The sequence below is a fragment of the Urocampus carinirostris genome, chromosome 2 (genome assembly GCF_059441175.1).
Source record: "Urocampus carinirostris isolate Australia breed hairy pipefish chromosome 2, RoL_Ucar_1.0, whole genome shotgun sequence".
Lineage (NCBI taxonomy): Eukaryota > Metazoa > Chordata > Actinopteri > Syngnathiformes > Syngnathidae > Urocampus > Urocampus carinirostris.
This window is the reverse complement of record NC_142350.1, coordinates 68,412,651-68,428,350: the sequence shown is the minus strand read 5'-3', so window position 1 is coordinate 68,428,350 and position 15,700 is coordinate 68,412,651. Positions and strand designations below refer to the sequence as shown.

Below are 15,700 nucleotides of genomic sequence, written 5' to 3'. Positions count from 1 at the left end.
TCTTCTTCGTCCTACGATTTCACAGGAAAGGTCTTTGTTCAATTTGGCGCCCTCTAGCGTCGTTCAAATAGACTCACGGTCATTTTACATGCACGTGTGGTTTTCATGGCTGAAATCTGATCGAATTGAACTCAAATACCCCTTTGTTGTAAAAATAATCCTAAATATTTGAAAGAAACGAATGAAATAAAAAAATACACGATATGTATTTTTACAAGAAATACATGGGGAGTAATAGCATGGGCCAATATGATTTAAAGGGACAGTGTGTTTTACTGAGCGCCTTCTCGAAGTTCAAAAATAATTTGCATTTAATAATAAAAAAGCTACACGATCGATCATACAAAAATGCATTTTTAAAAATCTTATATCTGTCCCTCTAAGTTTTTGAATTTTGCATTCTCCCTCGTGCTTTTTCGCACTTGTTTTCGGTTACGCTACATCGCAGGAGTCAAAGTTGCGGCCTGCGGGCCGAACGTGCCCCACGGGAATGATTTCTGTGGCCCCGATTCTCCGTCGCATCCTTCACCAAGAATCGTTGTGTCCCGTTTTCACTGTACGTTACTTTTTCTTGAAGAAATGATTGTATTTGGTTATATTTTTTTTGCACTTGATTTTATTCAGCAGCTTCAATTCCGTTCACGTGTATATCATTTAGAAAATGTTCAATATTCGATTCGTCCGTCCCTTGGCCTATAGACACTTTTTGTATTCGGCCATTTTTCTTTTTGACCTTGACACCCCCGCACTACAACGTACAGCGACATCTCGTGGTCAATAATACACACTGTCCCTTTAAATATGTATCCACAGGTCAGCAACAGGTGCTCTGAAACTACTCTTTGACACTTCTTAGTGGCTCGTTGGTGCTTTCTCAAAAATGATTGATAATGGAAAAATATATTGTCTCTGTAGGGGTACAACTAAATACAAACATTCTTTATGTTTTACAATGATAATAGATATATACAGTATGTGTCTCCCTCCCTTTTGGCTTATATTAAGCTTTTAATTTTTTGCTGCTTCAAAGAAATGTTTTTTTTTTGTTCCAATATAAGCCCCGATCTGTGCAGTATTATTGATTGTTGTGAAACTCAATCGATGCTTTATGAATAGAATGACGCATAATGCAACAACTTTGTGACCAAACTGCCTCAGAGGCAGCTATTTTATCATGAAATGTTGGGATACCCTGCTCAACGTATGAAGGAATGAATGAATGAGTGAATGAATGAATTCTTGGGACTCAACAAAAGCATGTGATGGTCAGGTGCGAGCTTTTGTAAAGCCCGCCGCCGCTGCAGCAGTTGACTCTCTTTTTCTGGAAATGGGTCATCAGAGCATCGCTGGCGTCGCGTGCAAGAGCTAGAAAAAGTCAAATGAGCCTGAGGCCGGCGCCTGATTGGCTGACGGTTACAGGCGAGCCCCCATTCCCTTCCCCTGCCAAAAATCATTGCACATCCATCTGAGGAACGAAATCAATCCGAATTGTGAAAGGACGTTTTCGGGTTTGAGGCGACCCTCAAGGTTCAATCTCAAGTCCCGTTTTGTTTTTGTTATTTGAAATCTTTTGCCCTATAGAGACAATCAAAACACATTCAGATGTGAATGTGAACGGTAACATTTGGAAAAATGTTCACCATTACGGACAAGGTTTTAAAGCAGGGGTCTCAAACTCCCGGCCTTCAAGATGAGATTGTGAGACGCTGTCTTACCACAAAAGTGAACTCTACCGCTCCTCCTGCTGTTTTAGGTCAAGAATGACACCCGTGATGAAGGTTGGGAAGGGCTCAACACGTACACGAAGGTGGGCCCGAGTATTGGCGAGATGCGCGGCGGCTCGTAGTCTATAAGTTATTGTCCTGCGGTGGTGGCACTGACGGACAAAAAGTTGTCCCTCGGTCTATTTGCCGTGAAGTCCGCTAAAGGACGTCTGGAGACGGTAGAATGTTTCAGGGACACCGGCGTCGGCCGGTCGACAGAAGAGTGGTCGGTCATCGGGAACGGCAGTACCCAATTTTCCCTCCGTAGGGCACTAGAGAACCCACCGAAGCATATCACACCCAAGCAGATGTGGATGGAGATTGTTCTTATTTATTGGGGTGCCTTGACACCAAACCTAGCTAAAGGCACTCACAGAGACTTGAATTAGAATTTTGCTCATTTTCACACAAACTGCTCGGGCGGTTTCCGAGTCTATAAGTCACCTACAAACACACGCGCACAAAAACACCTCCACACAAACGAAGATCTATAAAGTAGTTTGGTTTTAGATGAGACAAATGCAAATTTTTCAATTTAGAGGTCATTCAAAAAAAAACACTCATTTATATCATATACACGAAATCAGCATGTTTTTTTTAAAGGAATAAAATGTTTATTTTACCACTCGGAAGCGCTAAATAATATACACTGTCCCTTTAAGGCTTTCCTAGGTTGTCTCCAAAAGTCAAGTGAAAGGGGTCCTCTTCCTCTTTCTCTTCCTCCTCTTTCTCGTCTTCAACTTCCAGACAGGGTGGGATAGGGGGGCAGGAAGAAGGGGGGTCTACTGCGCTAAAAACTGCATGGATACAAGGGTGGGGGGGGTGTTTTTGTGCACTTCCCTTTTTTGTGTCACAAGGTTGACCCATCGGCCGACAGTCGGTGTTTGTGGGGGCGGGCGGCAGCATTTTAACACATATAATACGTGATTATACACTCATATTGTGCTTTGTATGTGTGTGTGTGTTATATGAATCCATATTTTGCGTGTGAGAAGCACGGCCGATTTCACAGAGACGGGTTGGGGGAGGGGGCGCCTCCGAAGCAAAGCAAACGCACCCTCCCAAAATGTGCCACTGGGCTCACATTGCTCTGCAAAGTCAACCGACAAAAATCGCAAGGAGACTCCAACCAAAACAACAGAGGTTTTTTTGCCTTTCTTGGTCAATTGGAGAGTTCACTTCATTTGTTTTGCTATTTTTTGTTGGATTCATTGCGTGTTTTCCCCTCAGCTCGGGATGAAACGGTTGGATTTTCTTATTCGATGGATTTAGTCGTTTCCCGTTAATATGAAGTTTTGCGTTGTAGCCGCGTGAGGGAAGCCGAAACCGAGGCGGTGGTGCTCACAATAAGGAAAACGGGGAACAAAGTAACAAACGAACCCGAGAGCACTCATCAAATGACGAGTCCGAATCAAATCAAACCCGACAAATTCCCAACCAAACAAATGAAGAAATGTCCAAACAAGAAACGGAAATCAAACTGAGTGTGGCAGTAGAAGGAAAATGACCCAACGCAGTGTGCTGTCCAAGCAGTCATCATAAGGTCTTGGGTTAGGGTGTGCGGATATTAGGCACAGCTGTGCTCAGTGGGTGAAAGGAGGAACATTGGACCCCAAGAGTTCATCTACCAATGTTTTTTTTTCATTCTTGGATTTGTTAGGTTGGGCAGTTAGCCCCACGCACGGGTACAATGAACAGTGTTGGCCGTTTTCTTGGAGTTAAGGGTAAACAACAATAAGCCCTCCGCATAGGTAGAAGGGAAAAACGAGCAAAATCAAAACACAGTCCAAAAGACTCCCGGCTGGAGGAATAAAGGCCAGGGGAGTCAGGAACTTGGTCAAGCAGGAACAACTTGAAGAGCAACAATAAGACAGCTTTTGCTGTCGGCACAGTCCACGTCTACTAGGTCCTCGATGAGCCTAGGTGTGGATAATTGGATGCTGGGGTTGGGATTCTCCGGCCCTTTTGGCCATTGGTGCTCTCTGGTGAACGCTGGCACACTGGATCTGGACAGTACCACAATCCATTTTGCAGTGTTTATGTAAGCGTATTCTGCGGTAATATATTTGTATTATGACATTTCTGTAGTACTTGCTATAATTGGACGCAGGTGTGCTGAATCCATATGCTCTTTGGCGCCCTCTGAAGGTGCGCCGGACCACGTTATCTTTTTGTAGAGTCCGTTTCATTTTTCGACACGACTGTGAGAGATTTGATATTTTCCTCCAGGTTTTTGAGGGCTTTCGTTCTTTTTTGTTTTGGATCATTATTTTTGCTTTTCTTTCTTTTTCAACATTGTTGTGTTGGATTTTATGTTTTCTTGATTGTTTATTTTGCCTTTCCTTCGTTCTTTTCATTTGATATTTGAATGACTGTTCTGTTTTGGATTCCTTTTTGCCATGAACTTGTTTAACCGTATTGTTTTTGCATTGACTTCACTTTTTTTTAATCACATCATTCTATGTATTCACCCTTTTTCTTATTTGATTTGCGAATTTCTCAATGTACTTGAGGGTTGATTGACAGCGAGTGAAGTGTTTTTAAGGGCCCCCGCCCTGCAAGTTGACACCCAAAAGTGAGGTATTTCCACTCTTGGCTTTTGTTTTGCCAGCTGCTTAACAGACCCTGCGTCGCCTCTTCATCCCCCTGTAGCCACACGTATCCTCTTAAAGTGTGTGATATTGGGCCACTCGACGTCGCCGCGTTATGCTGGGCATCAGGAAACGAGCGCTACAAAGCACAAGAAGAAATACAAATGACAGAGATTCGAAGGGGCGGTAGTGTCATGGATAGGACACTGAGCTAAAGCCCCAAAGAAGGAACGTGACCACAGTGGACGTGATATTGAAACATTTCCTATTGGTGAAAACTGCAACAGTAGAACTCCTTTGCACTGGATACATTTTCTTTTGGGAGAGTTCGACTCCCGAATTCCAAGCCGCCTATCGCTCCTTTATGATACTCGCACCCTATCTAGCGACCAACGCTATGCACTGCGTTTCCTGTCTGAACCAATCAAAAACCTTATGTCTCCTCCAATCAGAATCCACAAGACCGTATAAAAAAGAGGCGCGCACTTCAGTCTGCGCAAGTATTTCATTTCAATTCAAGAACGCAACTTTGCCTTTGTTTTTATGCGCTTGCTTTTCTGGAATAACCCACTTCGATTGTGACTTAAACCTTTCTTATTTCATCCCTTTTCAACCCGAAAATTTTACGGAGTTTATCCCTAGTAGTATTTTTCTCCTATTTCTCTCATCATTTTTCTGCAGCAGTATTTCTGTAGTATTAGTAGTTTGCGTATTTGTCGAGTATTTCCATTGGAGTATTTTTGTCGTTTTTCTGTTGTGTAGAACACTTCCTAATGAACTTGCATGCGTTTTCAGCCTGGTATTAGATCTTCAACACACCGACTTATTTTTTGGGGAAAAACAACAACGCACTGACCAAAGTGCAACATTTCTCTTCTCATTTTGTTGCCCAGCCTTTTTGAGCTTTTTGGGTACCCGCAGTAGCGAGATGGCAGTCGTGCACGTCAGCTCTCTGTGTTAAATCCAATCGATACAAATTTCTCATGTTTATATGATAATTCATGTATTTTTGCTTATTATTCAAATCGTTTTTACCACTAGGAGGCGCTAAAAAATACCCATTGTCCTTTTAACTATTAAATATGTCTGTGTGCTCCTCTTTATGTATAAAAGCATCGCTAGAAACGAAAGGAGTCCACACAGCGAGAAAAAAATCAGTGCCCACGCTATCGCTGGGGCACCGTATCTAAGCCTTACTCTCACTATCGCCCTCTGCCACCGGGCAAGAGAATTGCGTGCCTCACTCTGCATCCTAGCAATTTAAACAAAAAAAAAAAAAACATCTTTTTGTTTCTTATCTAAATCAATATCGTTTTTTCTCACTAAAGGGGTCACCAAATTGTTACACACAGTCCCTTTAATGTGCGGCAAAATCATCATCAGCACCATTTGTTAAAGAGTTGATTTTATTCCAAAAGATTTTCATTTGGTTATTGAAAACAAAACAAAAAAAAAAACACTTTATAGGCAGAGTAAAAAGCGAGTGAGAAGAAAATGAAAGGGCGGGGCCCGGGGGGCGGAGCCAAGTGGAAAAGAAAAGTAGTCATAGAAGAAGAAATTCCCAAATGTCGAGTAGAAAAATGAAGTGCAAAATCTGTCGGTCACGCCTTGGCCGTCGTACAAAAAGTGAAAGTGGGGAAGACGAAACCCCGCCAAAGTAAAACACCGAACCGGCCGCCCCCCCTGCAAGCTGGGGGGGTCGGGACCTGCAGGGTCGGGCTCTTTCAGTAAAAGTGTCTTGTAAGGCTTGCAAAAAATGCATCGGACAACAACAAAATAAATACAACCGGAGAAATCGTTTCAAGTAAAACCAAGAAAAGAACGAAACCAGTACAATGGAAATCTCCAAAATAAAAGCGTTCCGTTTGGAAAATCGAGCACGACTCAAATCCAACATTAAAATCGTCACCAGAAATCAATGAGAAAAAAACAATATCCAAAGTATAATCACATATCAAAATAAATCACGAAATAAAGGAGAAAAGGATAGTATATTGAAAAAAGATAAATGAAATGAATCGAATAACAAAAAGATTAGAAAGATCGAGATCGGTTCGCAACGATAGCCAGAAAAATCAAATAAATAAAAACGACTGCAAAGTCCAAAGAAACGATGGCTAAAAGAAATGTGAAAAAGTCAAAACGATTTTCAAAAGGAATCCAAAATCAAAACGCATTGACGGTAAATATAATTGTAAAAAAATCCAATGTAAAACGTAAAACAAAAAAGACATCCAAAACACAACTTTATTTTTGGAAAATAAACAAATAGGACATAAAGACAAAAAAAAAAAAAAAACAGAATAAAAACAAGGTTTCAAAACAAATGATAAAGGGATGTCAAAAACTGAAAAACAAAGAATATGTGAGAATGCAACTCCAAATAGAATCACAGAAAATACGTAAAGAAATATGTAAGAAAAGAAGATTCCAAAATAGAATAATTTGGAAATATAAAAATATCATAACGCGCCTCCGAAAGAACACCATGAAAATCCGATCCGGTCGAAAGAACATTCAAGGACAAGGAGCCGAGGCCTTTCCTTCTTCGCCACGTCTTTGCCGATCGGCTGTAGGCTCCGTGACGATACTTTCCGAGCGGGGGCGGGGTCGCTCACCCCGAGCTCCTCCTCCTCTTCCTCGGCCACTCCCGAGTTCCATAGCAGCGCGGGAGGAGGAGCCCAAGGTTAAGCCCCGCCCGCCGGCGAATCCGAACGCGTCGGTTTGAACTTTTCCAGTTTGTTTTTCAAGTTTCCGGAGAAAGAGACGAGGAAAAGGTTTCTTTTTCAAGTTTAGGGGAAAAAAAAGACGACGACGGAAAAAGGCTCGGGAAACCTCGCTAGCCCCGCCCACTCGCTCACCGGCTAACTCGCTCGAGCGCCCGCTAGCTAGCGCCGGCGAGTCCGAAACGCGTCGGTTTGCATTTTTCAAGTATTTCTTCAAGTTTCCGGAGAAAGAGACCGGGAAAAGGTTCGGGCTAGCGTAGCGCCGCCGCGCCCGCCGGCTTCGACTTGCCCGTTAGCTTTCCGCTACGATATCGACAAGAATAAGAAGGACGCTCGCGGAGGTCGTTGTCGGCCGGCCGCCAAAAACATCCCGGCGTTTTGGCTACCCGCGTGAGCTCGGTCGCGTCAACGCTGAGGCCGAACGGAAAATGCGCTCGCGCTCTAAAAAACCCATCCGAGCTACAAAGTGTGCGTGCTGGCACTCGACTAAAGTCGTCCAAAAAACCAAAGCGAAAGAAAAAAAAGGGTTTGGCTAGCAAAGAGGCTAACGTCTTGCGGCGGGTGACTACCGGCAAGATGCGTGAAGAAATCTCGCCAACGCTTTCTTCAAACGGGAGCCGAAGAAAGCGCAGGGATCTTATTGCAGGGGCGGGCAAATACACCGCAATGGCTTCTAAAGCTGAGGCCGGAGGGCCCGTCCTTGGCACCTAGCCCATCTTTTCACCAAAGTACACCTTGTTTTCCCTTTCGGAACGGTCACATCAAATTGAGCGTCTATTTTGTTTAGTAGCATTACTGTAGTTTTATGATTTGCGTCGCATATTTTAGTAGTATTTGCGCGGTATTTCCTTAGTAAGTATTTTCGTCACGTCTATGCAGCGTTTTATTGTATTTTTATGTTCGGCGTCAGTTTGTATTTGTTTTGTCAGTAGTACCTCGTTTACGATTATATACGTTGTCATCATAGTTTGAGCGTTCCCATTCGGCGGGCCCGACGTAAGAGCCGAGCGGACCGCGCGTGGCCCGCCGGACGTCGTTTGCCCACCCCCGTCGTATCGGCTCGAAGGCACGGCGGTCAAAAAAAGGCCACGCCCTCTTTGTGGCTTTCGACCAGTTACCTGTCTGAAAAATAAATACCCGAGAAATAAATAAAATATAAATTAAGCGTATGCGCTTGTCTGACTACATTCTGTAAATGATTTGGCGTCTCCTACACTCTCCAGAGTCCTTGAACGCAACGTGCAAGGACTTCCTGTTTGATTTTTTTTTTTTTTTTTTTGTTAGAATGAATTCGATTTGCACATTTGTGATTATCAACACGCGTTCGGAGCTTTGTTCGGCTCCGCCCTTAAGTGGGCGGGCCCCGCCGCTCCTCCTGGTGGGCGTGGCCTCGGCAGCGCGCGGCTTCCCATTGGTCGTTCCTGCGCTCGGGGGGCGTGGTGGAGGACACGGCGCAGTCCTGCGTGGCTTCGGCACCGCCCGCCGTCCCCGCGCACGGGATGGGGGCGGAGTGAACCCAGGTCAGGCTAGGCTCCGCCCCCCGGCCGCTTTTCTCACAGTCGGCCATTTGAAGGGGCGGTGCTTGCAGGTGGAGGGGGCGGGGTCTACCTGTCGGGGCTTCCGTCTCTTCTTCTCGCCCGCCGTTCTGGCCCCTTTCCTGGTTTTGAGGGGCCCCCCCGTCGGGGACCTTAGGGGGCCCCGGCGAGGGGGCCGGGGAGTCGCTTCCTGTCCAGCTGAGTCGACGTTTCTGCGGGAAAAAAAAAACACAATCCGGTCGCTAGGGCTTTCCGAATGGCTGACGGCGTCGGGTAGAAAAATCTGGCCCTGGGTCCCGGAAACCTATGACCTTTTTCATATTAAGGTGTTATTTTTCATTTGGATTAAGATCAAATTATTTATGAGCTCCCAGTTTTAAGCACTACATTTCATATTTAGTTTTGTAGTGTTATTATAGTTTTATTTTTCTAGTATTTCTCTAGCATTATCTTGTTGTATTTCCGTCATTTTTTTGGTATTATTACTGTAGATGCATTCTTGCAGTATTTCTCTTGTAATATTTTGTAGCATTTGAGTGTTCCTGTAGTCATATTTTTGTTGTCATCGTGTACATGTTTTTCTAGTTCGACTGCACATTTAATTTGTAGTATTTCTGCATTATATTTTAGTACAGTATTTTCTTTAGTAATATTTGCTGTAGTCTGTCTTTAGTCATATTTTGTAGAATTTTATGGTATCCCTGTTGTCATATCTAAGAAGAAATGTCCATAGGATTTTTGAGTATTATTGTACATACATTTTGAAGTATTTCTGTAGTACACTTTCTGTAGTAGTGTGCTTTATCATAGTATCATTGCAGTAGTATTCTTGAGGTATTTCTGTATTCATATTTTTGTAGTATTTCCATGATAATATTTCTGTAGTATTACTGTAGGTGTAATTTTGTAGTCATTTTTGGGATAAAAGTCAAAATATATTTTAGGTCCCTGTTTTAAAGCACCAAATGTGATATTTACTTCCATAGTATTCCTGTATTATACTATAACTGTAGTAGTATTTTTCTAGGCAAAACAATATCCAGTGATATGTCCCTAAATTTAAAATTTAGTATTGTCGTCATTTTGTTATATTTTTGTAGTAGACGTCTAAAAAGATAATAGGGTTCAAAGCTGGCACAACCCCAAACAACATCATTTTCCATTAGTAATACTTGATTTACTATTATATACTATTTTGGTTCCAGTGCGCTAAATGAAGAAGCCCGGGGGACCAGGCCTGGCCCGCGGGCCCTAGTTTTCCCAATCGCCTCAATTTCAAAAAAATTGCGCCGCTTACCTTGACGGGGATATGCGATTGGTCCCTGTGCTTGCGGGGGGGCGTGACCGCGCCCGAGCAGCCGGGCGAGGGGGCGGGGCCGGGAGACGGGGCGGGGCCAGCTTCTGAGGAGGGGGCGGAGCTGGCAACATGAGGAAACCACAACTTCAGCATCATCTCTACCTGCAGGAGTGTGTTCAAGTACTTCTCCCTGAAAGAAAAAACAAAGATATATATATATATATCCACCCATCCATCCATTATCTGCACAGTAGGGTCACAGGGGTGCTGGAGCCCATCCCAGCCATCTTCGGGCAGTGGGCAGGGAAACTGGTTGCCAGCCAGTCGCAGGGCACACGGGGACAGACAATTGGACCGGCCAATTAACCTGACATGCATGGTTTTGGAATGCGGGAGGAAACGTGCAAACTCCGCACAGGAAGGTTGGTAGCTGGATTTGAACCCATGACCTCAGAACTGTGCTGCACGAGAAATCATTAGCAGAATATATTTTACTATTTAGTTGGGCTTGGCTGAACAAGGCTAACGAATTTGTGCTACGGGGGTAGATGCTAACGACTCCATGCTAACGACGACACACTAATGACTCCGTGCTATCGGCTCCATGCCAAGGGGTAGATGCTAACGACTACATACCAACGATTACATGCTATCGACTCCATGCTCGAGGTTAGATGCTAACGACTACACGGTAATGAATACATGCTATCAACCATATGCTAACAATACATGGTAACGAGAAGATGTTCAGGACTCCAGCCTAAGGACTCCGCGCTAACGACGCCGTGCTAACGACTCCATGCTAACGACCCCATGCCGACGACACCACGCTAACACGCTTATTCAGAATTAACGGGCTTGTTCATTTTCATTCATTTTCTTATGGTCCTGTTATCGCTGTGTTCTTACACGGAGTAATGGCACAGGGCTATTACTGTTATCACTGGAGCTAACGAGTAGTTGCTAACCAATAGATGCAAAGGACTACGCGCCAGAGCCGGGACGCGACTGCGGCAACGGCCTCTGCTATGGTCTGATACTTGTCCGGGATTCGAAAGCGTTGCCTTACCCGCCATTTTGTTTCTGCAAAACGCCCACGATGCGCTGGATGCGGTCCACGGCCACCGTCTGCTGGAAACTACTCAGACCTGCGGATCCAGAAAAATGGCCGTCAATCACCGAATCCACCGATTCGCTCGTCGCCGAACGAAATTTTTCCCCAAAGCGATCGCCGATGAATAAACTCGACTTTGGACAAAACACCGCCTCGAGGTCGAGAGTGGAATTACAGCTTAGTCGTGATCAGTAACGTACGGTGAAGTTTCTGTCTCATTTCTAAAAAAATGAAGCCTCATTTGATGGAAACAAACGTATACCTTTATTTCTAAATGCTGATACTTTTGGATGAAAAGAGAGAGGATATGCGTCCTATAAGCGTGAAAATATGTGTCCTATAAGCGAAAGGATACGCGTCCTATAAGCGAAAGAATATGTGTCCTATAATCGAGAGCATATGCGTCCTATAAGCGAGAGAATATGTGTCCCTTAATAGAGAGTATATGTGTCCCTTAAGAGAGAGGATATGTGTCCTAGAAGCGAAAGGTGAGGTGTCCTATAAGCTAAAGAATATGTGTCCTATAAGCGAAAGGATATGCATCCTATAAGCAAGACGGTATGTTTCCTTTAAGAGTGAGAATACGTGTCCTATAAGCGAGAGCGTGCTCAAAGATGCTGACCTCTGTCGAAGCGTCCCTTTTTGAGCCCGTTGAGAAGTTCCAAGAGCGGGCGGACGAAACCTTGCAGCTCGGCGCACTGTGACAGACAAACACATCGGCGTTTTTAGACCTACTCTATACTCCCATTTCTCCATGACACTATTACTCTAGTACGCAAGTATTGATGTCGTGTTGCTTTTCCTTTCAGGATAAAAGCCAAAAATATAGCGGGGCCCCGTTTTCAAGCTCTAATTTTGATACTAGGTTTCTCCGTATTTCCTGTTGTATTCCTGTACAAGTATCTTTGCAGTCATTTTCTATCATCATTTCCGTTATATTTCTGTAGATGTATTTTTGTAGCATTTCTCTCGTAGTCGTTTTTGTAATGTTTCTGTTGTTTTTGAAGCAGTTTTGTTGTTGTATTTTTTTTTATATTTCTGTAGTAGCATTTTTTCATATTTCGGTTATATATTTTTGTTATGTATTTCTGTAGTAGCGTTTTGTGGTATTTTGTAGTCTTCCTGTAGTCGTATATCTGTAGTTTTCTTGTCGGATTTCTTTTATACTTTTTGGACAGTTTTTTACTGTATTTCTGTAGTAATGCTTTGTAGTACTTTGGAGTCTTTTTAGTGTTATCTCTGTTGTAGTTTTTAGTTTTCCTGTAGAAGTATTTTTTTTAGTTTTTGTATCACTTTTCTGTAGTTGTTTTGTATTGCTGTAGTAGTATTCTTTACTTTAAGTTGTATTATTTCTGTCTTGTAGTTAGACTGTAGTATTATTTTTATAATATTTCAGTTGTGGTATTCCTGCTGTATTTTCTGCATTCGTGTAGATGCATTTTGGCAGTATTTCCGCAGTAGTCTTTTTGTTGTATTTTTGTTGCATTTTTGTACGACTGTAGTTGAATATTTGTAGTTATTCTGACGCATGCTTGCATTGGAATATTTGTAGTCGTTTTTCTTTAGTATTTCTCTTTCCTTGGAAGAATAAAAGCAAGACTCACTTTCTGCGCAAAAAGCAGGTCCCCCTGCGACCTGGGCACGTGGGCGGGCGAGGCCCCGCCCTCTCCGGATTCGAACCCGTGCCACAGGGCGCCGGGGGTCGGCGTCTGGCCCCGCTCCCCCGCCGCCGTGGGGTCGCCCTCCTCGGGGGCGTCGGCCAGGAAGACGTCGTCCGATTCGCCGAAGAGGAGACTGTCGCCCGAGCTCAGCGAATCCAGCGACGGCTGCGATGAGGTGCTGCCCTGCGATTGCATCCTCCCCTGGGGTGGCGGGGGCACACGAATAGAGGCAGAAAATGTACAAAACCTTCTCAAAATAAAAAGGAGGGGGGGGGTCACGCCCATGCCCACGTGCCGCTGCCACACTAAATGGTGTCGGCCTACTTTAAGGGGAAGGTGGAGTGGGTCCATTTAAGACACATGAGAGGAAAAACCTGTAAGAGAAAGTGTTGTGTCTTTGATGAACGTAACGGCCGTTTGAGCCAGCTCCCAACCAATAAATGGAGAGAGTGTCTTTGGTCAACATCAATGACTCTATGTGCCGGCTCGTTGAAGTCATCAAAGACGGCCGCCACCCCCGCATCAAAAAACGTTCGAGAAAGTGATGTTTCGTTCGCAAAAATCGACTGTACGAGCCAGCCCCCCACCAATAAAGACCCAGCTCCCAACGGGACAGTGCTGTCTCGTTGGTTTGGTGAACATAGCGGCTCTACGGGCCGGCGCCTGCAAACACGGAGACGTTTGCGAAGGAAATCTATATTCCTTCGAAAGCTCTGCGACATCCCCCTTTCTCCATTTTCATTGCCGTCTGGTGGACCCCGAGGGGGGGGTCACAAGAGGAGAGCGCCCTTTTTACGCCCGCCTCGCAGAGCCTTTCTCTTTGCAACTCTTTCCAATGCACTTTATTGCCACCTCCTTTTTAAATCCCCCCAAAACGATTGTTCAATTTCGAGGCACGTTTTCATGAAACGTATGTCGAGGGACACGAATTCCAAAATGAATTGTCGGCACCGGTTTGAAATGGAATTGTCCTCTTACTAAATTGATATTTTCACGTTGTTTTATCATTTGTGGTCACGGTTTACTTATTCTAGGTGATAGGGGATTTAAGTCTATTTTCTATGCGATTGTATCCTGTTATTTGATAGATATATATCATTCAATAAACAGCCGCCAGTGAAACATTTGTTTTACAACATTGGAAATCCTTTTTTTGAAAATTCTAACCTGAAAAGTCTTCGGAGAAATTGCGACTTTCTATTTCTAACGAGCTTTCTGACTCCTTTTTTTCGTTTCAAGTCACAAAACGTGCAACGACTTCTTTTGGATTTGGATTTGAATTTCTAATGAATTAGAGTCAGGGTTCGTACACATTTTGATGGGCAAATGCCAGCACTTTAGAAGGACTTTCAAAAGCATTTTCCAAGTTTCTCCAGTATCTTTCAAAGAGAGAATGTGGCAAAGCCACAAATATATCTGTGATTTTTAAACTTATGTGTGCATTTATCAGACATACAGTTTTCAGATCTAGAGCAAATTGTAAATGTGTTTGATTCGGAGAGAAATCTTTCCCAATATAGGTGTTGGATAAAAATGATGAGACAAATAGGTGGCTTCAGTTGCAGGAAGTTGTTGCCATGGCCGTTTGGGAAACGCTACCTGGACCATAACAAATGTCCAAAATCGAGACGTAATCCTTGCACTTCTACACTTTTGATAGCGGCCTGTTTAGGTGTAGCACGCACCTGTCCTGTAGGGGGCGACGACGTTTCATGGGACAATGCCATACAAACTAATGCCATCTGGCGTTCATGACGAGGGGAAAAGAAATGCGACGGCAAAGCAGAGCAGACGTGACGAGAAACACGGTAACAATTTCAAGCGTTTACAACAACTTCACCCATCAGCGAGCTCTTTTCAACCGTAAACGACAACGTTAGATTCGAGCGTTTTGCAGGATTTCAAGTTGCCGTATGAACCCTGAAGCGTGAAATTTGGCTCGGGGAGAACTTTCCATCGCTGTACAATTTGAAACAAGAATTGACTTTCCAGGTTTTTGTTTTGTTTTGTGCATCCATTCTAAAAAAAAGGACTTGAAAGTAGCAAATCGTTGCAAAGGGAGCAAACAGGATGCAGCTAGCATGACAACTTGGGGAAGACCCCTCCTGCCCCCCCCCCCCTTTCCCCCTCCTTCCCCCCTCCCCTCTATCCCATCGCAGAAAAGGACTCGACTCACCTTCTCGCTCGCTGTCGACTAAAAAGGAGAAGAAACAATAAAGAAGAGCGGCGGTTTCGGTCCAGTTCCAGTCCGGTTCTGGATCAGATTGGGTTCCGTGAAGGAGCGGCGAGCAGGCGACGTGAGCATCCGGGCGAGCGAGCGAGCGGCGTCTCCCGAAGGCGCGCGTTCACGCCTTCGTGTGCGCGTGCACCCGCACGCGCGTCAAGCTCCCTCCCCCAATTTCTCTTTCTGGTGCCGTCAACATGTGCCGGGATCCACGTGCCCGCGTCATCGGCGCGCCCTGATTGGTCGGAGCCTCGCAGCCAGTGTCGGTTCCGCCCAACGCCGATTGGCCGGCGGCGCCTGGGCCCCGCCTACTCATGTGGCACCCGTGTGGAGGCTTTTACTACGGCGAGAGCGAGCGTGTGTAAACACAGGCGTGCGCGCGCACGAGGCCACGCCCACACTCGGAGAAATTCTCCCCCCAACAATAATAAAGACGAGGTTGAGCTTTCGAATGCGTCGACCCCAAAAATGAAATCGACACAACCTCATGTCGCGGATTCCACGGAAATGGGAACCCATTTCATTTTTGACGCGATAAAAGTCATCACATTTCAAGTCAAATAAAATATCATTTAGAGTTTTTTTTCACACAGCGGCGAGTGATTTTGACGACAGGACAGTTAAAAGTACGATCGAATCAATATGTATTCATACATACGTCATATTTCTTCTTTCACGAGGTTTTTGTTTCCTCTATGTGAGCCTCACCTTTTGACAAATCCATCCATCTATTATCTGCACAGCTTATCCTCAGTAGGGTCACGGGGGTGCTGGAGCCCATCCCGGCCA

The 15,700-nt window shown here is 44.6% G+C and overlaps 1 protein-coding gene across 1 annotated transcript; it reads right to left on the bottom strand.

The window, feature by feature from the left end:
• Positions 1 to 8,346: 8,346 nt before the first annotated feature.
• On the bottom strand, positions 8,347 to 14,990 carry LOC148373098 (uncharacterized). The gene is made up of 6 exons (XM_088328155.1): positions 14,864 to 14,990; positions 12,631 to 12,888; positions 11,649 to 11,724; positions 10,982 to 11,060; positions 9,913 to 10,102; positions 8,347 to 8,827 (listed from the first exon to the last, which is right to left on the bottom strand). Exons 2-6 carry the CDS (start codon positions 12,880 to 12,882, stop codon positions 8,429 to 8,431), a joined length of 996 nt encoding a protein of 331 aa, XP_088184281.1. The 5' UTR covers positions 12,883 to 12,888; positions 14,864 to 14,990; the 3' UTR covers positions 8,347 to 8,428.
• Positions 14,991 to 15,700: the final 710 nt, after the last annotated feature.

What these genes read in the sequence shown, in the direction of transcription:
- LOC148373098 (XM_088328155.1), bottom strand. Translation starts at nt 12,882, where the DNA reads ATGCAATCGCAGGGCAGCACCTCATCGCAGCCGTCGCTGGATTCGCTG. An exon ending in AAAGGGACGCTTCGACAGAG is followed by an intron (nt 11,061 to 11,648) that starts GTCAGCATCTTT and finishes CTGGATCCGCAG; the next exon opens with GTCTGAGTAGTTTCCAGCAG. An exon ending in TTGCAGAAACAAAATGGCGG is followed by an intron (nt 10,103 to 10,981) that starts GTAAGGCAACGC and finishes TTTTTCTTTCAG; the next exon opens with GGAGAAGTACTTGAACACAC.